A 20,190-nucleotide genomic window follows, 5' to 3' on the forward strand; every position below is an offset into this window, starting at 1 on the left:
CCACTGTCTATTTATGTCAACAAAGATGCTTTTTAAAAATTCTCAATTTCTCATTAAAAGGCTTATGTATCTTTTATTAAGATTTTTAGGTACTTTATGACTTTTCTGTTCCTAGTATAAATTCTATTTCTTAACAATACTTTAAAAATTTACAGACATTACTGCTTGTGGTTGCTGCATGAAAATGTAATCAACATTTGCATATGGATTGTGTTCTAGCAACCCTGATAAACTCACAAGGCTACTAATCTGCCTTGTAGATATTTTGGATTTTCACAGACAATCTGATCACACGTTAATCTGTTGATAGATGGGTCCGTCACATTGATTGATTTCCTAACATTAACCAATTTGCATTCCTGAGATAAATCCAATTTGGTCATCACTGATCACTATCATCACACACACACTCACATTGGTGTAGAGGTCAGGATGGCCACTCATGCTGCAGGCTAATGAATGTGGTAGAATACGGAGTGTCATTATCATTTAAAGGAAGCATCATGAATGTACTATAAGCAAAACCATATATTCTGTATTAAAACAAAGTTCCAGTAAACCAGGTATTAACATAACAAGGCCAAGGACATCTGTACAAGATTTATTTCATTAACCACAATGTTTTAGAGTGATGGTATACACCCTAATACAGAAGGAGTGATTTAAAATCCATCAAGAGTTAAAGGTCAGAGCCAAAGTCAGTGGCTCTGAATCCCCAGTCAATAAGAGCTTCATCCACCATTTTGTTCTTCTTGGATTCATAAAAGAGCTAATGTACAGAACACCCTGTTCTAAGCTCCACCATGCTTTCTGACAAACAAGGACCACCAGGAACTAGACTTCATCGCTTCATCCTTGCTCTGGCTATGCTGGTGGGTGGCAGAAGCATTTTGTCTGCGTTTGGCCTCCCATTTATTCACAAGCATTCCTGTCTCCAGTCATAGCTCCCCACAACACCACATCTGAACAACAACTCCTGAAGGGCATGGCTGTAATATTGACAAACAGGGCCAATGAGGGCAATGAAATGGCCAACTGTTGAACAAGACACACCCTTTGAAGAGAACAGCCACAGTCTTATTGCATTTAGTACATAGTCACAACATTGAAATGACATTTGAGAATACAAAGTATTTATTTTTTTTCAAACCACAGAATTCACCTCAGAGCCACACTATCAATTTCCCAGAATTATAAGCCAATAACACATTGCATTTCTGAACAATGCAATCCAACTAGAAATGAAGATAATTTCCAATCAGCAGGGGTACAATATACCCTACGGTCCTATAAGAATGTACCTCTGATTAGCATTTTCTTTAATTCTCCCACAGCCACTCCACCAACATAAGCAGAAATAGTATAGGTACGTGTGCCACTTGGCTCTGGAAAGAGGTTCGAAATGAGGTCTTGGCCAGTGGACATGGGAAAGTGTCAATGACTTAGTTAATGAACAGTGGGAATAGAAGAGGAATCATTTCCCTTGAAAAGAACAAAGGTTCTTTCATAGATCCTGGTGGCCAGAAACTGGGACAAATTTCAACTTGGTAAGGAAAATAATGGGAAAGCCATTTCTCCATGAGTAACTATGACCTCTGTTTTAACTTCTGATAAACATAAATTTCACCTTGTGCAATCTTATTGAAAAGAGTAATCACAACTAAAAAGGTCCTTATAAATCTCTTCTAGGTGTATGTCAAGGGATTTATACTCTGATCTTAAATTTTAAAGTCCCGTTAAGTGGTCTAAAGTGAATTAAAGTCAAAGTAATACTCTGAAGCTCAATGAGATACCATTTAAAAACAAAAAAAAACCCAAACATCCAAACAATGACTGGATAACTAATGCAAGGGTTCTGTTTTTTTTTTTTAATTGTGAAGTTTTTTAATAACCCAGATTAGTGTATATTCATAGAACAATGTTATCTAATACTAGCTGCTTATTGGAAAATTGAATTTTAGCTCAAGGGTAATGCCTCGTGTAATAATCATGGAAATAATAAACTGCAATAAAAAACACAGAGAAGAAAACAGAGCCAGTCTCAGTGAGAAGACGAGATCTGAAGGGTGACCCTGGGAGAGTAAACAGCTTCTTTAAATACTACGACACAAGCGCTCCTGCTCACTTATCCGGAAACCAGTTGTGTTTGCGAGATCACCATTACCTTTGTTTGTCCGTGTGCACAGACCATCACTCTGAAGTTCTCCTTTTGTGCTGAAAAACTTTCAAATCCCTTGTCTGGCCAGTACAGAATATTATAGCGAGGTGATGCGTGTGCAAACTCTTCCTGAGGAATTCTTTGTGTGTGCAAATTTGCAACCTGACAGAAAGCATGGCGTGCAGCACGAGGCGTGACAGCGTCACGAGCGGTGGCACTGGGATACATGTGCGTGCAGCGTTACTGCCACAGCCCACTCGTCTGCAAGCTCACTTACTCACACGTTGACTTTCATCCCGCACCCCGAAGGGAGGGAGGGGAACCACCTCCAACTCGTAAAAGGGACAGGGGAAAAAGTCACTTTTCCACAAAATTTAATAACGCACAACTCATGCGCCCAGGTTTTAGTCTCGTCTCTTTTCACTAACTCTTATCTAAGATGTAGTATGTGAAGAGTCTCAACACCAGGTTTTGCTCTCTGCCCCACAGAAAGCACAGCAGTCAGGGTAGGGTGCAGCTGTGACTAGAGAAGGATATGAGATGACACATATTGAAGCTTAATGCCAGCTTTAAAATAAGTACCATCTCTCCAAACAACGATCATCTACTGATGTTAAGTGTCACATTCCAAAGTGAGTGAAATGGCTTTCTCTGGAAGGTCCGGTTTCAGGCTGCATGTATACACTAATCCGTTTGGCAAACCAACTACATGTGTTGACTCATGAGACGATCAACCTGCTTTACAATTTTCTGCCTTTGATGATTTGGGCCCCATAAAAAGCCAGTGTTTAACTATGGTGTGTAAACTACATACTGTACTGGCAAGAATACAAGTGAACACGTGAAGGAAATACTTTTAGGCAGACAGTGTTAGTCAATACAAAATGGAGGCATTTCTTACTTCTTCACTGCAGACTAAGAATTTTGTTAAGAATCCCAATTAAATAAGCAAGGTCAATATTGAGTTAAAGAAATAAATTCTTCATACTGCAGTATCCCTCACAAGGCTAAGATGAGTAAGAACCAGGTTGAATGCACTGGGAGGTGTTCCTCCAGTGCCTTCCAATCAAAGCTTTGCACCACTAAGCCCTCACCCATAGCGAGCTGCAGCCACTGTGCAAAAATTTACAGAGACTAAATTCTGCAAACTTTACTCTGCCCACTTTGTTAACACACACATAACAATAAAAAGAAGACAATACAAAATATTCCCCCATTAACTAAACAATGCAAAAAGCATCCAAAGATTTTAATGCCAATTCATATCCTAATGTGATGCTTTTATAGGGAAGGTTCCATTGTTGGCCAAAGAATACTTCCTTCCCAGAAAAAGCATTTGGGTACATTACTAGGATAATGAAGAGTTCAAACACATTTAATGAAACATTCCAACTTCATTCCTTTTCAGAAATATTATTATTAAAACTACTTGAGAGAATTTGGTTGCAGGTGTTATAAGCCTGCAGCAAGCATTCCAATGAGTAAAATAAAATTTGAACTTCATGATAAAAGAGAATTCTTCCTTTACATTAGAATGTTATGATGTGGCAAATCAAACCGTACAGGGCACAATGAGAGCCTGTTAATAGTCTTAACAGTAATTCAGTGTTTATCAATACAATCCAAGATGCTCACAGCATTCAGGGAGCACACATTAAAGTCCTCCTCAAAATCTACCAACTCTGGTTGATAAGTACTTAAAAAAATAAATCTGACAACCTTTAACTTTTGCTTCTCTGAATACTAATTTTACAAATAGAGGATTTCTCTGCGATGACTTGACTTGCTCCTAACACTACACTTCGAACTCACCCCGAGCCTGCTCTCTGCAAAAGGACCAAGTGAACTGGCAGAGGCAATTCTATGAACAACCTGGAAATCACAAGTGTGATAGTCAGTATCCCTGGTATGTCTTCTTTTTTTGCCTCTAGTTCTCTGAAGAGATAAATTAGTCTGACATAGCCAACAAAGCCAAAAAGAGTCAAGCATATGCTCGATTTAGATTTATGCAAAACTGAGAAGAAAATCATTTTTCCCTTGGTGCATCTATTTTCCTTTGCCTTTCAAAATCAATAGGGTAAGCTTCAGAGTCTTTTATAGGATTAAAGAACACTAAGGAACTAAAGAGCACTGTGAGTGTATGGAAATAGAAAATCAAGCTTGGCCAGAGCCAGAAGGGAGCCTTAAAACAGCAGTGCTACTTCTTCTCTATGACACTTGAATATAATCTTTTAAAAGATACACACTACAGACTTTTTTAAGTACTTATCTTACCCATTTAAAATGAGACTGATCAGGAAAACCACACTATTGATTATGTTTGGATTTAATAACCGTATCTGCTTCCTAGAGCATCATAGGAACCAGCTTTGACCACTGGGTAATTCTCAACAGTATTAAAAAGGTAGCTTTAGTGCTAAAGTACTGCCCAACCCTAAACTAGCATAATGCCAACACTACAGCAGCTGGGGAGAGCCTGTTAAATGACAGAGGAATGGAAATGTTCTACAAGAGTTGGTCCCCAACATTTAACAAGAAAACACCACTGCAAGGCAGGGGGAAATCTGACCCGTGTGCAGCATGTCTCTCTTTCCCCACTCATTTCAGCGTCCTGCTATGAAGTCATACCCGACATCTTGGCGGGTCAGTCTGTAATACCATCGGCTTTTTCGGGAAGCATTTGTGAGTTTGACAACATGGTCACAGAGATGCAAAGTGCACAAAGCTCAAGGCACAGAGTAGAAAAGAGTTATGAACTGATGGGGGTGGGGGGAGGGGAGAAGTTATACTGAAAGCAGAGTTAGCATTTTCCTGTAACAAGACTTTCTAATGCTAAACAAAGACCAACTCTTTTTTGTTTTTAAAGGGGGTCGTTTTGGTTATGGGTGAAAAATACTGTATTTTGTAATGATCTGCTTGATTTTAAAGCAAAAGACATCTTGATGTGTGAAACCAATATGCCAAAGTGCTAAGTCCACAAATGAACAAAACAAGTGCTTTAAAAAAAAATTCTGCTCTTATATTTTTTGGAGGAAGCTGCTGATTTTGGCTGCCGGATCTCACTTAGCAATGGTCACTCTTCATGATGTGTGTTCCTCACGGAATCTGTAGATAAACTCGTTAGAAGATTGTCCCATTTCAAAATCATCCCCAAGTCTAGCAGCAACTGTTTTGTTTTTGTTAGTTTTTTTTTCTTTAAATTACAAACCAAAGTAAGAAGTCCAGCATCCTCTTCCAAGAACAGCTTGGTGACACGGCTCCTGAGTGTCTGCGGGACCCCCACTGTGCTAGGAACACAGTCTCTGCAGTTCCAGTGTCCTCTTTTCAGGAAGTAAAGTACATTCAATACATTCACTATCTGTACCCTCTGGAACTTGCACAGGCTGATGAGCTGTCTGCAAAAAAAAAAAAAACTTTGGAAGGGGAAGAAGTATCAACAGCAGCCAACATCTATCTGATAATGGTAGAAATCTGCTTATGTGACACATATTTCTCACCCCTCTCCCAAAAGTAGATCAGGAAAAAAAAAACAAACCTCAAAACCCCATGGTTGTGAATGACGAGAAAGGGGACCATATCACCCGGCACTGAGTCTGGACACTTATCTCATTCTAGTGGAGACGAAAGAACTGGCAGCCTCTTGACAACTGCCTGAGAACTACCACCAGCAACTGGGCTTCAGAGCTGCCACGGCTTACAGAACAGTCTGACCCTGACCATACACAGTGCCCTTGGAGACCACCATCAGGAACTCTGTGGACATCATTATAGCCAGTGGCTGCTTTATATCACAAAACCATCAAAAATGGTAAGGAGCATCATTACTTACTATAAGTCAACTCATCCCCAGCTCTCTTCCGGGACTGGTCACCTCTGGGGATAAGAAAAGGAGGAGTCAACAGAACTGACTGACATCTTCACACACCAAAGTAGAGGAGAAATGAACTGGCATCACTGATGATGGAAGTAGAGTAAGTTTTTCAATTTTAACAACCTATTTTAAAATTGACATTAAACTTGTAAACAGCAGCTGAGTCACTTATAACCTGAATATTCTTAGCTAAAAGGTGCTACCTTTTAAATATAGAAAGCCATTAAATGAAGGAAGGATTATCTATAAAGATGGGTCCTAGAAACTGGTTCAGACCAAACTGTCTTTGAAGACAAATCTAGGCTCTATTAACAACATCCCTGGTGAACTGCATATAAGAGGGCAAATTTCAACTATAAAATAGAATAAATCAAAATCTTCCCCTAAGAGCCCTATTATGGGATTGAAAACTGTTTAAAGCTTTTGAAGAAAATCTCAGAAATCTTAATGAATACCCTTCTTGCAGACAGAACACGAACCTTTACATACAGTAACCAGTTCACCTTAAATACCTGCAGTAACACCTAAATACCTACAGAAGTTCGAGTTCCACTTAAGAGATAGGAAAATAGAGTTCTATGCTATTTGTAAATCCTCCGTTAGTCTCTGCGGTTTCTTAGACAACAGTCCAGACAAACGACTAAAATGCCTAAATAATGAGTAATAATAACCAGTCCACTAGCTTTCTCCTCAGTCTCAGCAGCACTTACTCGGTTGACCTCCTCCTTCCTGAAATACTCCAAGTTCTGCCCAAAGCTCTGTCCTTGGCTACTTTCTCTTCTCCTCCACATATGTTCTCCTTAGTCTAGGAGAGTGGTCATACCAGTCCTGTGACTTAAAATATGATCCTTATGCCAATGGCTCCCAGATTTCTATCTCCAGCTCTGATTCCCTCCTGACCTTTCGGTCTTGTAAGGTCCAGATTTCTCATCGCCACTGTCACCTGGATGACTTCCACGTTCTGTAAATTTACCACGGCCAGAAAGCATTCCACCCCCACGGCTTCCTCAGTAAATTGCACCACCATCCGCCCAACTACTCAGGCCCCAAATCCTAGCTCATCCTTGATTCCTCTCTTTGCCCTACTCTGGAGCATTCTGTCTTAACACATAACCCCAAATCAACCACTGCTCGATCCCACAGCTACAATGCCAATCCCAATCCACTATTACCTCTCCCCTACTCCACTGCAAGATCTTAGAATTAGTCCAGGCAAGAGCCAGAGCTATCTTATGTTAAAAGCGTGTATAAGATGACTTCACGTCTCTGATTAAAAGCCCTTCGGTGGCTTTCTATGACAGTTAAAAAAAAAAAAAATCAACTCTAATTCAAATTTATTTTCCCAGCCCTGTAAATTATAGCTCTTACCTACCTCTCCACACCCATTTTCTCTCTCTGTTCACTATACTTCAGTCACTCTGGCTTTCTTTCTGTCCCTTGGACATGTTAGCACTTCTGCACTTTTTTCTATACCTGCAACACTCTCCTCCCAAGTTAGCCACATGGCTATCTCCTTACTGTTTAGCTGGGATTCTCCTTGGGGGCATTACATCACTAAGTGAGAGGGACAGCCCCTCGTGCATGCCCTAGTCAGCTACTCTCCATCCTATGCTCCGTCTCATTTTCTGTGTGGCACTCATTATTATTCAAAATAATTTGTTTACACGTTTGCTATTTATCTCCCAACAGTAGAGTATAAGCTCAATAAAAATAGGAACTCTGCCTGTCTTGTTCACCCAGTATCTAGAAGCAGTATCTAAGCGCAGAGTAGAAGAATGAAATATTTGCTGAATTAACAAATTAGTGCATAACTGATAAATAGCCTCCACAGATGGATTAAAATGCTAGCCCAAGTATTTATTTCATGCTTTTGTGTAATCTTCCAGATTACCAATGTTTCCCACTTTCTCTGGTTACGATCAAGACCAGGACAGAAACCTCTTGCTAAGCTGGATGAGGAGTCTTAAGGATCAGAAGAAAGAGAACACACCAAATGGTCTCTGAAGGATTTTTCTCTCAGCCGAGAATTTAAGAGAAAAACTTAGCACGAACTAGGTTTAGACAGCCTAACAAATTCTAAACAGATCCACCCTAATGCTGCTTTTGAACACCTCTATTGTTAATACACTATTTGGCCAAAGCTGGCTGAGAATCTTACAGCAGTATCATCACAGTTTTGTTGCTGTCCAGTCACTAAGTCGTGTCTGACTCTTTGCGACCCCATGGACTGCAGCACAGCAGGCCTCCCTGTCCTTCAATCTTTCCCAAAGCGTGTTCAAATTTATTGTCCACTGAATTGGTGATGCTATATTACCATCTCATCCTCTGTTGGCCCCTTTCTCCTTTTGCCTTCAATCTTTCAGGGTATTTTCCAAAGAGTCAGCCCTTTGCATCAGGTGGCCAAAGTATTAGAGTTTCAGCATCAGTCCTTCCAATGAATATTCAGGACTGATTTCCTTTAAGATGCACTGGTTGGGTCTCCTTGCTGTCCAAGGGACTCTCAAGAGTCTTCTCCAGCACCACAATTTCAAAAGCATCCATTCTTTGGTGCTCAACCTTCTTTATGGTTCAACTCTCACATCCACATATGACTACTGCAAAAACCATAGGTTTAACTATACAGATCTTTGTTGGCAAAGTAATGTCTCTGCTTTTTATTATGCTGTTCAGGTTTGTCACAGCTTTCCTTCCAAGGAGTAAGCATCTTTTAATCTCACGGCTGCAGTCACCATGATTTAGGAGCCCAAGAAAATAAAATCTGTCACTGTTTTCACTTTTTCCCCTTCTATTTGCCATGAAGTGATAGGACTGTATGCCATGATCTTAGTTTTTTGAAGGCTGAGTTTTTTAAGCCAGCTTTTTCACTCTCCCCTTTCACCTTCATCAAGAAGCTTTTTAGTTCTTCTTCACTTTTTGCCATTAGAGTGGTATCATTGGCATATTTGAGGTTATTTACATTTCTTCCAGCAATTGTGATTACAGCTTGTGATTCATCCAGCCTGGCATTTCACATGATGTACTCTGCATAAGCAGAGTGATAACATATAACCTAGATGTACTCCTTTGCCAATTTTGAAACAGTCCGTTGTTCCATGTCTGGTTCTAACTGTTGCTTCTTGACCTGCATACAGGTTTCTCAGACGGTAAGTAAGGTGGTCTGGTATTCCCATCTTTTTAAGAATTTTCCACAGTTTGTTGTGATCCACACAATCAAAGGCTTTAGTGTAATCAGTGAAGCAGTAGTAGATGTTTTTCTGGAATTCCCTTGCTTTTTCTGTTCTGTGCTTGGTCTCTCAGTCATGTCCGACTCTCAGGCTCCTCTGTCCATGGGGATTCTCCAGGCAATACTGGAGTGGGTCGCCATGCCCTCCTCCAAGGGATCTTCCCAACCCAGGGATCAGACCCAAGTCTCCTGCATTGCAGGTGGATTCTTTACCAGCTGAGCTACCAGGCAAGCCCTTGCTTTCTCTATGATCAACACATGTTGGCAATTTGATCTCTGGTTCCTCTGCCTCTTCTAAACCCAGCTTGTACATCTGGAAGTTCTCAGTTCATGTATGGCTGAAACCTAGCTTGAAGGATTTTGAGAGTTACTTTGCTAGCATGTGAAATGAACACAATTGTACAGTAGTGTGAACATTCTTTGGCATTGCCCTTCTTTGGGACTGAAATGAAATCAGATCATGAGCTCCTGGTAACAAAATTCAGGCTTAAATTGAAGAAAATAGGGAAAATCACTAGGCCATTCAGGTATGACCTAAATCTAATCCCTTATGATAATACAGTGGAGGTGACAAAATAGATTCAAGGGATGGGAGCTGGCAGACAGAGTGCCTGAAGAGCTATGAAGAGGCACATAACATCATCACAGCAGCTTCACCAAACGTTTCACTCTGAAACAAGTAAATTAATGCTGATCAAAAAGGAAGACACAGCATGGATCTTGAATTTGGAACTTAGACTTCTATAAACAAACTTCACTCCCACCCCTCCAAAATTTTTTTTAAAAATGAAACATGTTAAAATAACAGGAGAAAAATACGGATATGAAAACAACAGGAGGCACAAAGAATGTCAGTGTGATGTACATGAGGCTGTTAAACCACTATCTGATAACACTATTAAGTCAGCTGCCCTCAACACCAGACCCAGGCTACTACTGAAAAAGCCCTGATCCTGGAGTGACCGTCTCAGCTAAAAGAACAATACCCCTAACAAGGTTCTACTTTGTTCTAGAAATCCAGGTAACAATCACTCAGCAAGAATGGTTTACTTGCCTTTAAAAGCTACATGCTTTGAAGAGGCCCATAGATGGGTTTGAATGAGGATGCTCCATCTGAGGGCCTGCGTGTTAGAAATTCCCTAGTGAGCTTATCTTCCATAATGTAATCTTTGACAACAGCAGACAACAACCTGCCCTTCCCCCAATAAGCAAATCAACTATGCAGGTAACATGCTAAAAAAAAAAAACAAACAAACCTGCTTTTAGCTGGTATGTTACTTCTAGCTTTGAAATAAGTCCACACTGTATTTCTTTGCACCTAAAGATGCTTCACATAAACTCCAACTCAAATAAGAATCTGTCCATTAACTACAAAGACAATATATTTGACAATATTCACTAACTATTTTAAAACACTTCAAAGACTGTGCCATCCACATTAAAAGCAATGCACTGTCATACCCTACATCATGTAAATGGAATACAGCCTTAAATGAAAAAATAGCTTGCAAAGCTAAACAGGAATCATATGACTGGCTAGACACAAACCATAAAACGATTGCTCATATGAAGGCAGCCAGTAACAGAATTTTTGTTAGACAGCTTATATGATATTTTTTGCATCAGTGGACACCATTTCTTCAAAGCAATTCTAGCCAAATAATGATCAAAGGCAGCATCAAGTTTGGCAGGAGCAGAGTATGGAAGGTCCAGACACAAGTGCTGGAAGCATAGGTGACTGCGTCAGCTGCTAAGTATATGGTGTGTGCACACCCTTTCTGACTGGTCTGAGCCAGCCCAGCAGTTCAGAATGTCTGCTGAAAGCAGGTCCTACTCTGTGCAAATCACCCAACAGAGTAAGTCATGAGGCAGCCTTTAATCTTCAGAATAAATGTAGAATAATTTGTTAACAGAAACAGCTCAACTCAGTTTGTAAAATAAAACATTTTTATCATCTTTTGGAATATGCAAGTTTAAATTTCATATGAATGAAAGCACCTGACCATCCTGACCTTATTAGAACAGTGCCAGGCTAGTCCTTCACGTTCAAAGGCAATGTTACCTGAGATTACTTATCGAGTCAGTGCCTCAACTCATCGCAAGCAGATTTTACCTAAGAGCGAGGACACACCAAACAGTCCTGCGCCCTGCTCTCTCATTCCAGGTCCCAAATGTTACCTAAGAGCGGCTGGCTACACACCAAACAGTCCTGCGCCCTTTCTCCTACTCCAGCTCGAAAATCAGGATTAGGAAAATGTCTCTGGATGTGTTACACACTCTTCTGTAACGTGAATTCAGGTGTTCAGAGAAATCTACAAGAGCTATCTTCCTACACTGCTTCACAGAAATAAAAGCCTTCCAAGGGCTGTTTGTTAAAAGCATCGATAAGCTCATCTCTAAAATTAAAAGCAAACATTCAAATATATATATATATATATATATGGGAAAAAAAGCATAAAATAATTCAAAATTATGATGAGCCTAGGAAAAAAATGTAAGAGCTATACTCAGTTAATTCTGCATTAATTTTTAAAACATTTCAAGAACAAACTTTTAACTCTAATTCAGAATGCATAAGCCATAAAGAAAAAATTTGATAAAGTTAGTTACATAAAATAAAAAAAAAAACTTCCACATGACTTCAAATAAAACAAACAAAAAAAACCCATCATAAGCAAAGTCAAAAGAAACAGAAAAAAACTGTCATTTTGGGCAAACAATCTCTTCACTATAGAAAGAGCTCCTAGAAACAAAACAAAACAAAAGACTAACAATCAAATAGAAAAATGAGCAAAAAAGCAGAAACCGTTTACAGGAAAAGAAATACCAACACAGGAAAATATGCTCAGCCTCACTCATAATAAGAGAAACACAAATGAAACTAACTCTGAGTAATTATTTTTCACCTTCCAGACTGGCAGTGTAAACAACATACTCCATAGGCAAGGACGTGAAGAACAGGCACTCCGCTTAGTGAATGCACAAACCGGCACAGTCCCCTATGGAGGGCTATAGGCAATATTAATCAAAATTACCACTGCATTTACTCTTGACTCAGCAATCTAACTTAAGGGAATTTACTCTCCAAACATACTGACAACCGGTATGAAAATTATGCATGCAGCATTCTCTGTAACAGCAAAAAGACTGGAAATGATTCAATTTGCCATCTATAGGGGACTAGTTAAATAAGTTATAGTACATCTACACAACAGAATGTGTAAGAAAGGAATAAAACTAAGAATATATATGGTGCTTGCTTATATCTGTATATGATATAAATGCTGGAGGGGCTCATAAGAAACTAATAAAAAATGGTTACCTAATGTCTGAGAGCAGACAGGGAGACAGGCGGGAGTAAAACTTCTCAGTGTATGCTTTTTAATATCTTTATTTAAGAAAAAAAAACCTATATTAGCTCTTCCAAACTGAGTAAGTAAAATTACCATAGCATTAAATGGCCTCATTCTGTGTATGAAAATAGTATCACTGTTAGAAATACTACAGTTGATGTCAGAAGACACCCAACCACTGGACATCAGGGAGAAAAGCCAGCTGTTGGCATGCAGACTCTCCCACGGCCTTTTGTTCCTCTCCCACGGCCTTTTGTTCCTCTCTCACTTGCCACAGAGAAGGCAGGCTCGTGGGCCTGTCTACATAGCTTCCTTCTGACAGCTGACCGAGCCCTTCCAGTGTCAGCTGCCCACGAGGTGGATAATGATCGGTGGGTTACTCAGTGGCCCCTCTACCACATGAATACAGATGCCACCGGGACACAAAGGGAATAAATGCCAATCCATGGGCTAACAAAGAACAAAGGATCTGCTTTCTTTTCTAACTGGTGCTGAAATGAGAAACTTAGAAACAGTGATCTTGATCAAGGCTGGTGTTCTGAGACTGAATGTGGCCTCAGAAACTGTGAAAGAGCGTGGCCATCCCCTGCCCAAGTCAGAGAAGTGAGTCAATACTCAACCACTCTTCGTGGTCACTACGCCTCAGGGAGGAACCCAGGTGTCTTTCTCGCCACAACTTTCTCCCTTTAATGTGAGGGATTCAAATAAGAAAAGACATGCAACCGTGCTAAGGAGAGGGCAAGGATTATGAAAATTATAAAGTTCTACTATACCCCCCAACGATCTGATTACAGAACAGGGTGCTTTCCCATGAGAAATCACAAAATTTTTGCGTAATTTTTGTTGAAAATACACACTTTGAAAGATTTTCTGGGATAAAGCCAGGATACTGAATTGCAACTTTCAGAAACATTAGCAAAGTGTTTATATCAAAATCAAGGGAGGTGAATTTTGTGGACACATACAAGTGATATCCTACTTTTTAAGAAGAAACGACTAGAACTTAGTGGAAAAAATGGAAATATAAAAAACACAATCTAAAGCCTCCTTACCAGTTTAGTCATAAAACTAATCCTTTGCTAGTTCAGTCATAAATGTACCTTATAACTGATCATAAAATTTTGACAAAGTTTTTCCAAATATTCAAAACGAGTTTAAGAGGATCAAAGCTGGAAGAGCTCTTCGGAGGCTGCCCAGACTAACTGTCCACCCGATGAGAAATTCCTTCTTCAAAATCTACTTAAGAGCAGCTCTCATAAAGTCAAAACCCAGCTTCGACACTTTCACAGACAAGGAGCTCACCACCTCAGCACCGGCCCTATCGGCAGGTAGATGTCTCCCATTCTAAGAACCTGGCGTCCCTCCCCCACCAAGCCAAACTGGCCTAAGGAAATGGACACATTTTATCATGAAAGGAAAGGATAACTTGCCTCATGAAACCATTCTGTATAAGTTCTCTTTGAAGCTTCTGATCTTGAGCAGCATATTCAGACAGTTCAGACTCCACTGCACGAGGGAGAATGTTTGGAATAAATTTAGAAAACAGAGTCGGAGCCATCTGAACCCACTCTGTGAGGGAAGGAAAAGATTCATTAAGGAAATCATACAATTTAAATAGAAAAGGAAAAATTTTCTTCCCAAAGAACAAGATTATAAATTAAACCAAACTTAAAGTGGGGAAAAAAATTAGTGCAGCCCCTTCTGATAAAGAGGATAAGTTTCTTTTCTAAATGGAATTTACAGAAAGAGGATATTTTACATTTTACTGATTTAACCAAATTTAACAAAAAAATCCCTAGAGAATTTTTGAATGAACCATCTCAAAAATTCTAAGTGTGGAAGAAAACACGAGGGAAATAAGCAAAGAATTCTGAGCAGGAGGGACTTGGAAGGAAAAGATTTGATGGAAATACTTAGCCCTGTGGAACATTAATTTAAAAAATACACTGGCCTAAGAATAACAGTACATGAAGTAATAAGCAGATATATTTTTAAAGTACCATAAAAATGGGGAGGGAGGTGGGAGAGATGACGGGGTAAGTACTTTTAAAATATAAACCAACTTTGACTCACATTAAATTACAGCAAACTAAACATATATAATGGTGAAAGAGAATTAACTGGTAATCAAACTATTAAGGAAAAGATAAAAGATCAAGAGAATAATCTATAGAAAAAAAATTCATTCATCAAAATAAATAGACAAAAAGAAGTCTAAAGAAAATACCTGCATTAGACATGAGAAAGATAAATTAGTATCTTTACTATAAAGCATTTTATCAAATCAGATACTCTTCCCCTTACTCAGTGAACACGAAATATAAATACTGCCACTTCTGTGTCCTCTTGGATTATTTTAATCTAGTCCTTTCAAATTTTCCCTTTTGGATATATATATAGGCTTCCCAGGCGGTACTAGTGGTAAAGAACCCAACTGCCAATGCGGGGACCTAAGAGACATGTGTTCAATCCCTGGGTCAGGAAGATCCCCTGGAGGAGAGCATGGTAACCCACTCCAAATATCCTTGCCTGGAGAATCCCATGGACAGAGGAGCCTGGTGAGCTACAGTTCATAGGGTCACACAGAGCAGAACATAACTGAAATGACTTAGCATGCGCACGCGTGTGCGTGTGTGTGTGTGTTCTGGCTGTATATATCAAAACCCATAAAATTTCAATGCTGTATTTAATCCAGCATGCTCACTTTAAAAACTAATCTAAGCAAACAACTCTAAATCAGAAAAACAAACATTTAATGCTATGCAATGCTGGATCACTGGCAAGTTAAAAAAAAAAAAAATGCCTAATAAGAGAAGAGTTAAACTAGAGATAGTGAAAAACAAACAACAAAAAAACCAAGCACCACAAACACTATCAAGGTGATCCAATCACCCTTTGTATCAAAATGTTCTCAACAGTGCCCTTTTTTCTAGCTCAGTTCAAATGGCTTTAAAAAGAGTCTCAGGTCAGTCCCCTGGGGAAGCACTAACCCATATGTCAGAGAAGGCAAGGAGTCAAACCAGTCTTACATTTTATGGAACTCCAGGCAATCATTAAAATGAAGATAAAGAAACAATGAAAAGTGTTTGTATTAAATGAAGAAGAGCAAGATGGGATCATGGGAACTATTCCTAGTGAGCTTCTAAAGACTAGATGGAAACTTTTAAATAGCAGATGTCATCAGAATCTCCAAAGACTAGGGCCCAGGAATCTACAGTTTAACAAACCTTTTTGGGTGATTCAGATGCATCCATTATATAAAAATCAGCACTACTGTAATGAAAGGAACCTTTACATTTAAAATTCAACTTTTAAAATATTTTAACCTTAATCTGTCAGGTGAATAAAACTGCTTTAACAAACTAGGAAGACAATGGATACTGGCAAGACGAATAAATGTCAAAATAAGTTTAAGAGTATCTCCGAAAATAGCTAGGAGAGCAAAAGGTTCGTCTTTGACAAAATTCACCTTTTCAAAAGGACAATTCTCAAATACAGAATTCTCCTCAGAAGTAGTACGAATCCTATTACAAGAGCTCAAAGCTGGATAAAAATAGCATTTGGATAAACATGGATCTACAAGTTTTTCTACCCTTAGTGACTAGTTTTATTCTGTAATTTTGTTACTAATGATAAAAGCCAGAGCTGATAAAGCTGCTCACTTTGGAGGCAGAATTTAGAAATCTGTCATACTGTAATTGTGTGTCTTCCAAAATAAAAGAAAAAAATCATTCATAATCTAGCACTAAAAGAAAAATTCATGAGTTACTTTCACCACACTTAGCAAAACGAAATTTAAAATTCTAAGAAACTAGAAATTCATCAGTTTATTGGACACAGGCAATACTTTTAATTTTATATAAATAATTATTCTATAGGAATATGTCTAAAAATTATGAAGATTAGAGAAAGAATTTATTCCAATCTAAGTCACATTACATTTGAATATTCTAGAAATCATTAATTGTTTAAAGTAGCCTGAGAAAGAAGGTACTTCTGGTAGATCACAGTCTATCCCTAGTATCACAGTTTTTACTTGGCTTCCAATTTGGTAAGCTAAATTCTGCTACATCTTTTAAACTAAGTAAGTAAATTATTCAGATATCAGTCCATTAAAATAACCATTGGACCCAAATGAAAACAGTAACAACAGCTAATATTAGCATGCTTATTACATTATCAGGTACTGTGCTAAGTTCGTTAGATCCTGTTTTATTTCATTCAATCCTCAAGTGACAGAATTTCACAAAAAGATAATTACTGTCCAAAAGGCATCCTTTAAGTTTCTAGACTAGCAAGTATTTTTCTTTCTTAAGTAGCAGAGAGAAAGTACACTCCCAAGAAAATATGAGAGGAGACTCTGAAAACCACAAGCAGTCAGAAAACAATTTTCTACCCTGAATTTCGGCAATCTCTGTCCTATGGACATTTTTTAATTGGCTAGACCACTGGGATAAATTTGAGGTGCTGGGTTATAAACAGAAATGTATGTATAAAAGCATCTGGAGAATCCTTTAAATTCAGTGTTTTTATTATAAGACATATATTAAGATAACTTACAAACCATGCCTTGAACACAGTGATCTTTCATTTTTGGTTCTGCTATTCTATCTCCCTCCTCAAAATATCCTTGTATAATTTTATCAGAACTTCTAGATTCCTTGCAAGATACATAACAGGCCTTACAAGATGGAGCTGTGAATGTGTATGCCTGGGCATATTTGCAGTATGAGGTAGAAGTAAAGGAGAACCTAACAAAAAAGAGATTCATGCCAGACACAAGATTCAACTGTATCTAAAATGTTTCCTACAAACTATTTCTTGTATTCCCTAAACTATCTGCTTTTCACTAGTATAGAAAGATTTCCAAGTGAGATCCTGAGTTTACATTTCACAATAATGAGTATCTACTCAACTTTCTTCTGTAACAAACCCAAATACCATTAAGCCTCAGAAAACATGGAGAAACACTATCCTCTCACAAATCAGGCTGGAATTGCCATAAACAAACAAATTTAACCCCTAAACAAATGATGAATGTTTACCTGGTCTGAGAGTATACAGGCCTTTCACAATATTTGCCATAGTTGAAGGTGTGACCTGAAATGGTGTTGACTGGGCTTCTAAAAGTAAAGCTGAAATAAAGAGAAAACGGGTTACAAAAATGATGCAACTCTTACTGATTGCCAAGGTTTCATTTTCTATTACCGTTTCGCCCAAAGACTGAAGGATAAACAAGGATAAGAAAAGAACAGCTTAAGAGGGTAAATCAAGTATTTATACACTAAATTTCTTCTTTTTAAAAATTAATCCACCACAGTCGAGTTCCATCTACCAAGTAAATATGTGCATGTCTGTTGAAACACTGATGGAAATGATTCGATTGATGGAGGTTCTGAAAATAAGCAAAGCTTTATTAAAGCAACAGTACTCACGGTACTTAAGTGCTGCTGCTGCTGCTAAGTCGCTTCAGTCGTGTCCGACTCTCTGCGACCCCATAGACGGCAGCCCACTAGGCTCCTCTGTCCCTGGGGTTCTCCAGGCAAGAATACTGGAGTGGGTTGCCATTTCCTTCTCCAATGTATGAAAGTGAAAAGTGAAAGTGAAGTCACTCAGTCGTGTCCGACTCTTAGCGACCCCATGGACTGCAGCCTAACAGGCTCCTCCGTCCATGGCATTTTCCAGGCAAGAGTACTGGAGTGGGTTGCCATTGCCTTCTCTGGGTACTTAAGTGAGTGAGCTATAAATACTTTGCATTAAGTTCATGACTTAAAACACTTACATTTGGGGAATGAAAGTTCTCTAACTCCCTCATCTCTAACTCCTTCAATCATTTCCCTTTCCCCCAAATCACCACATATTAACTAACAAATACTCATGAAACTTGGGGTAATTTTAGTCTAAGCCAGGCCTGTCAAATTATTAAACTGTTTTTTCTATTCACACCTTTTTAAAAATGGAAATGCCATCTGACTTGTTCAACATTTCTGTAGTTTCAAACATGCAATATGTGTTACATTTGAATTCATGTACTAAAGGCCACAGGGTCACTGGTTCAAGTTTTTCCTTCTGATTTTATCATCAGCAGTTATAATTTTGAATGGCATAGATAAATTTAAAGGCTAACAAATGCTAGGCATTGCATAAAAATCACGTCTTAAAAAGGAATGTTTAAAAACTGAAATTCTAAATTTTAGTTTCTTGGAGTCTCTTCTACTCTACTAATTTCAACATGACCCCAAACCCAGACTGTCTCTGTTAATTCATCTTCCTACTTTTGGACCAATCATTTGGCTTTCAGTAAGTCTTGAAAGTGAAAGTCGCTTAGTCGTGTCTGACTCTTTGCGACCCCATGGACTATACAGTCCATGGAATTCTCCAGGCCAGAACACTGGAGGTGGGTAGCTTTTCCCTTCTCCAAGGGACCTTCCAATCCAGGGATCGAACCCAGGTCTCCCGCATTGCAGGCAGATTCTTTACCAGCTGAGTCACAAGGGAATCCCAAGAATACTGGAGTGGGTAGCCTAGCCTTTCTCCAAGGTATCTTTCCGACCCAGGAATTGAACCAGGGTCTCCTGCATTGTAGGCTGCAGTCCACGGGGTCGTGACAAGTCGGACACGACTGAGCAACTTCACTTTCACCTTTCACTTTCCTGCATTGGAGAAGGAAATGGCAACCCACTCCAGTGTTTTTGCCTGGAGAATCCCAGGGATGCGAGAGCCTGGTGTGCTGCCGTCTATGGGATCACACAGAGTCAGACACGACTAAAGCGACTTAGCAACAGCAGCTCCTGCACTGCAGGTGCATTCTTTACCAACTAAGCTATCGTCTTTTTTTTTTTTTTTTTTTTAAGCTATCGTCTTATTCCCAACTAACTTTACAGGTTCAATCACATAGTCATTACGTCGTCAAACACATACATTTGCAAATAACCTCTACATAACTATAACCACCTACGTCAAACTTGATAGCTACATAAGGAGATGATAAATTCACAGATTAAACATAAAATGAATACAAATTTAGGATGAATTAATTGAAAATAATCACATTCAGATACAAAAAGATGTAACATTTCAATAAAATCCTCTCCACTTAAAATTGTTTATAGAAAGTCTTTAATTAAAAAGTAAAATTTTCTAGTTGAACTCCCCTTTTAAGTAAAACAAAATGGAATTTGAGGGAGCCATACATGAGAGAAGGGACAAATGTATGTTCAATTCTCATAAGCTTTAACTTTTTTAATAAAAATAAGGAAACTGAGAGGATACTGTGCTATTTCAAAATACTAACATTATCCTTCTAGAATTACCCATAACAAAATTATGGGCAAATGAACTCCTTAACATTAATAATATTTCCCCCAATGTCAGAGGAAAACAAAAGAGGCAAGTATCACTCCAGCTATGCAGGCACTGTTCAGAGCCTGGCTTCTCCCAGCTCACTGGGTGACCTTCAAGTCACATTTCAGTTCCTCAGTGTCCCGCTATAGAATGAGACTTTAACACTTCTTGAGATATGATTCGCAAGATGTCAACATTGGGGCTCAGATGCCAATGCTCTCTGAGTCAAAAAGGAAAACCT

At 38.8% G+C, this 20,190-nt stretch overlaps 1 protein-coding gene across 1 annotated transcript in view; it reads right to left on the reverse strand.

Moving 5' to 3' along the window:
- Positions 1 to 585: 585 nt before the first annotated feature.
- CACUL1 (CDK2 associated cullin domain 1) overlaps positions 586 to 20,190 on the reverse strand; it is a 68,990-nt gene continuing 49,385 nt past the window's right edge. The window contains exons 6-9 of the mRNA XM_055560666.1: positions 17,651 to 17,740; positions 14,036 to 14,174; positions 5,988 to 6,031; positions 586 to 5,553 (exon numbers count right to left, since the gene is read on the reverse strand). Of these exons, the coding sequence (XP_055416641.1) occupies positions 5,513 to 5,553; positions 5,988 to 6,031; positions 14,036 to 14,174; positions 17,651 to 17,740 (314 nt within the window). The 3' untranslated portion in view covers positions 586 to 5,512. The remainder of the gene's footprint in view (positions 5,554 to 5,987; positions 6,032 to 14,035; positions 14,175 to 17,650; positions 17,741 to 20,190) is intronic.

The sequence above is a fragment of the Bubalus kerabau genome, chromosome 22 (assembly GCF_029407905.1).
Source record: "Bubalus kerabau isolate K-KA32 ecotype Philippines breed swamp buffalo chromosome 22, PCC_UOA_SB_1v2, whole genome shotgun sequence".
NCBI classification, from domain to species: Eukaryota; Metazoa; Chordata; class Mammalia; order Artiodactyla; family Bovidae; genus Bubalus; species Bubalus kerabau.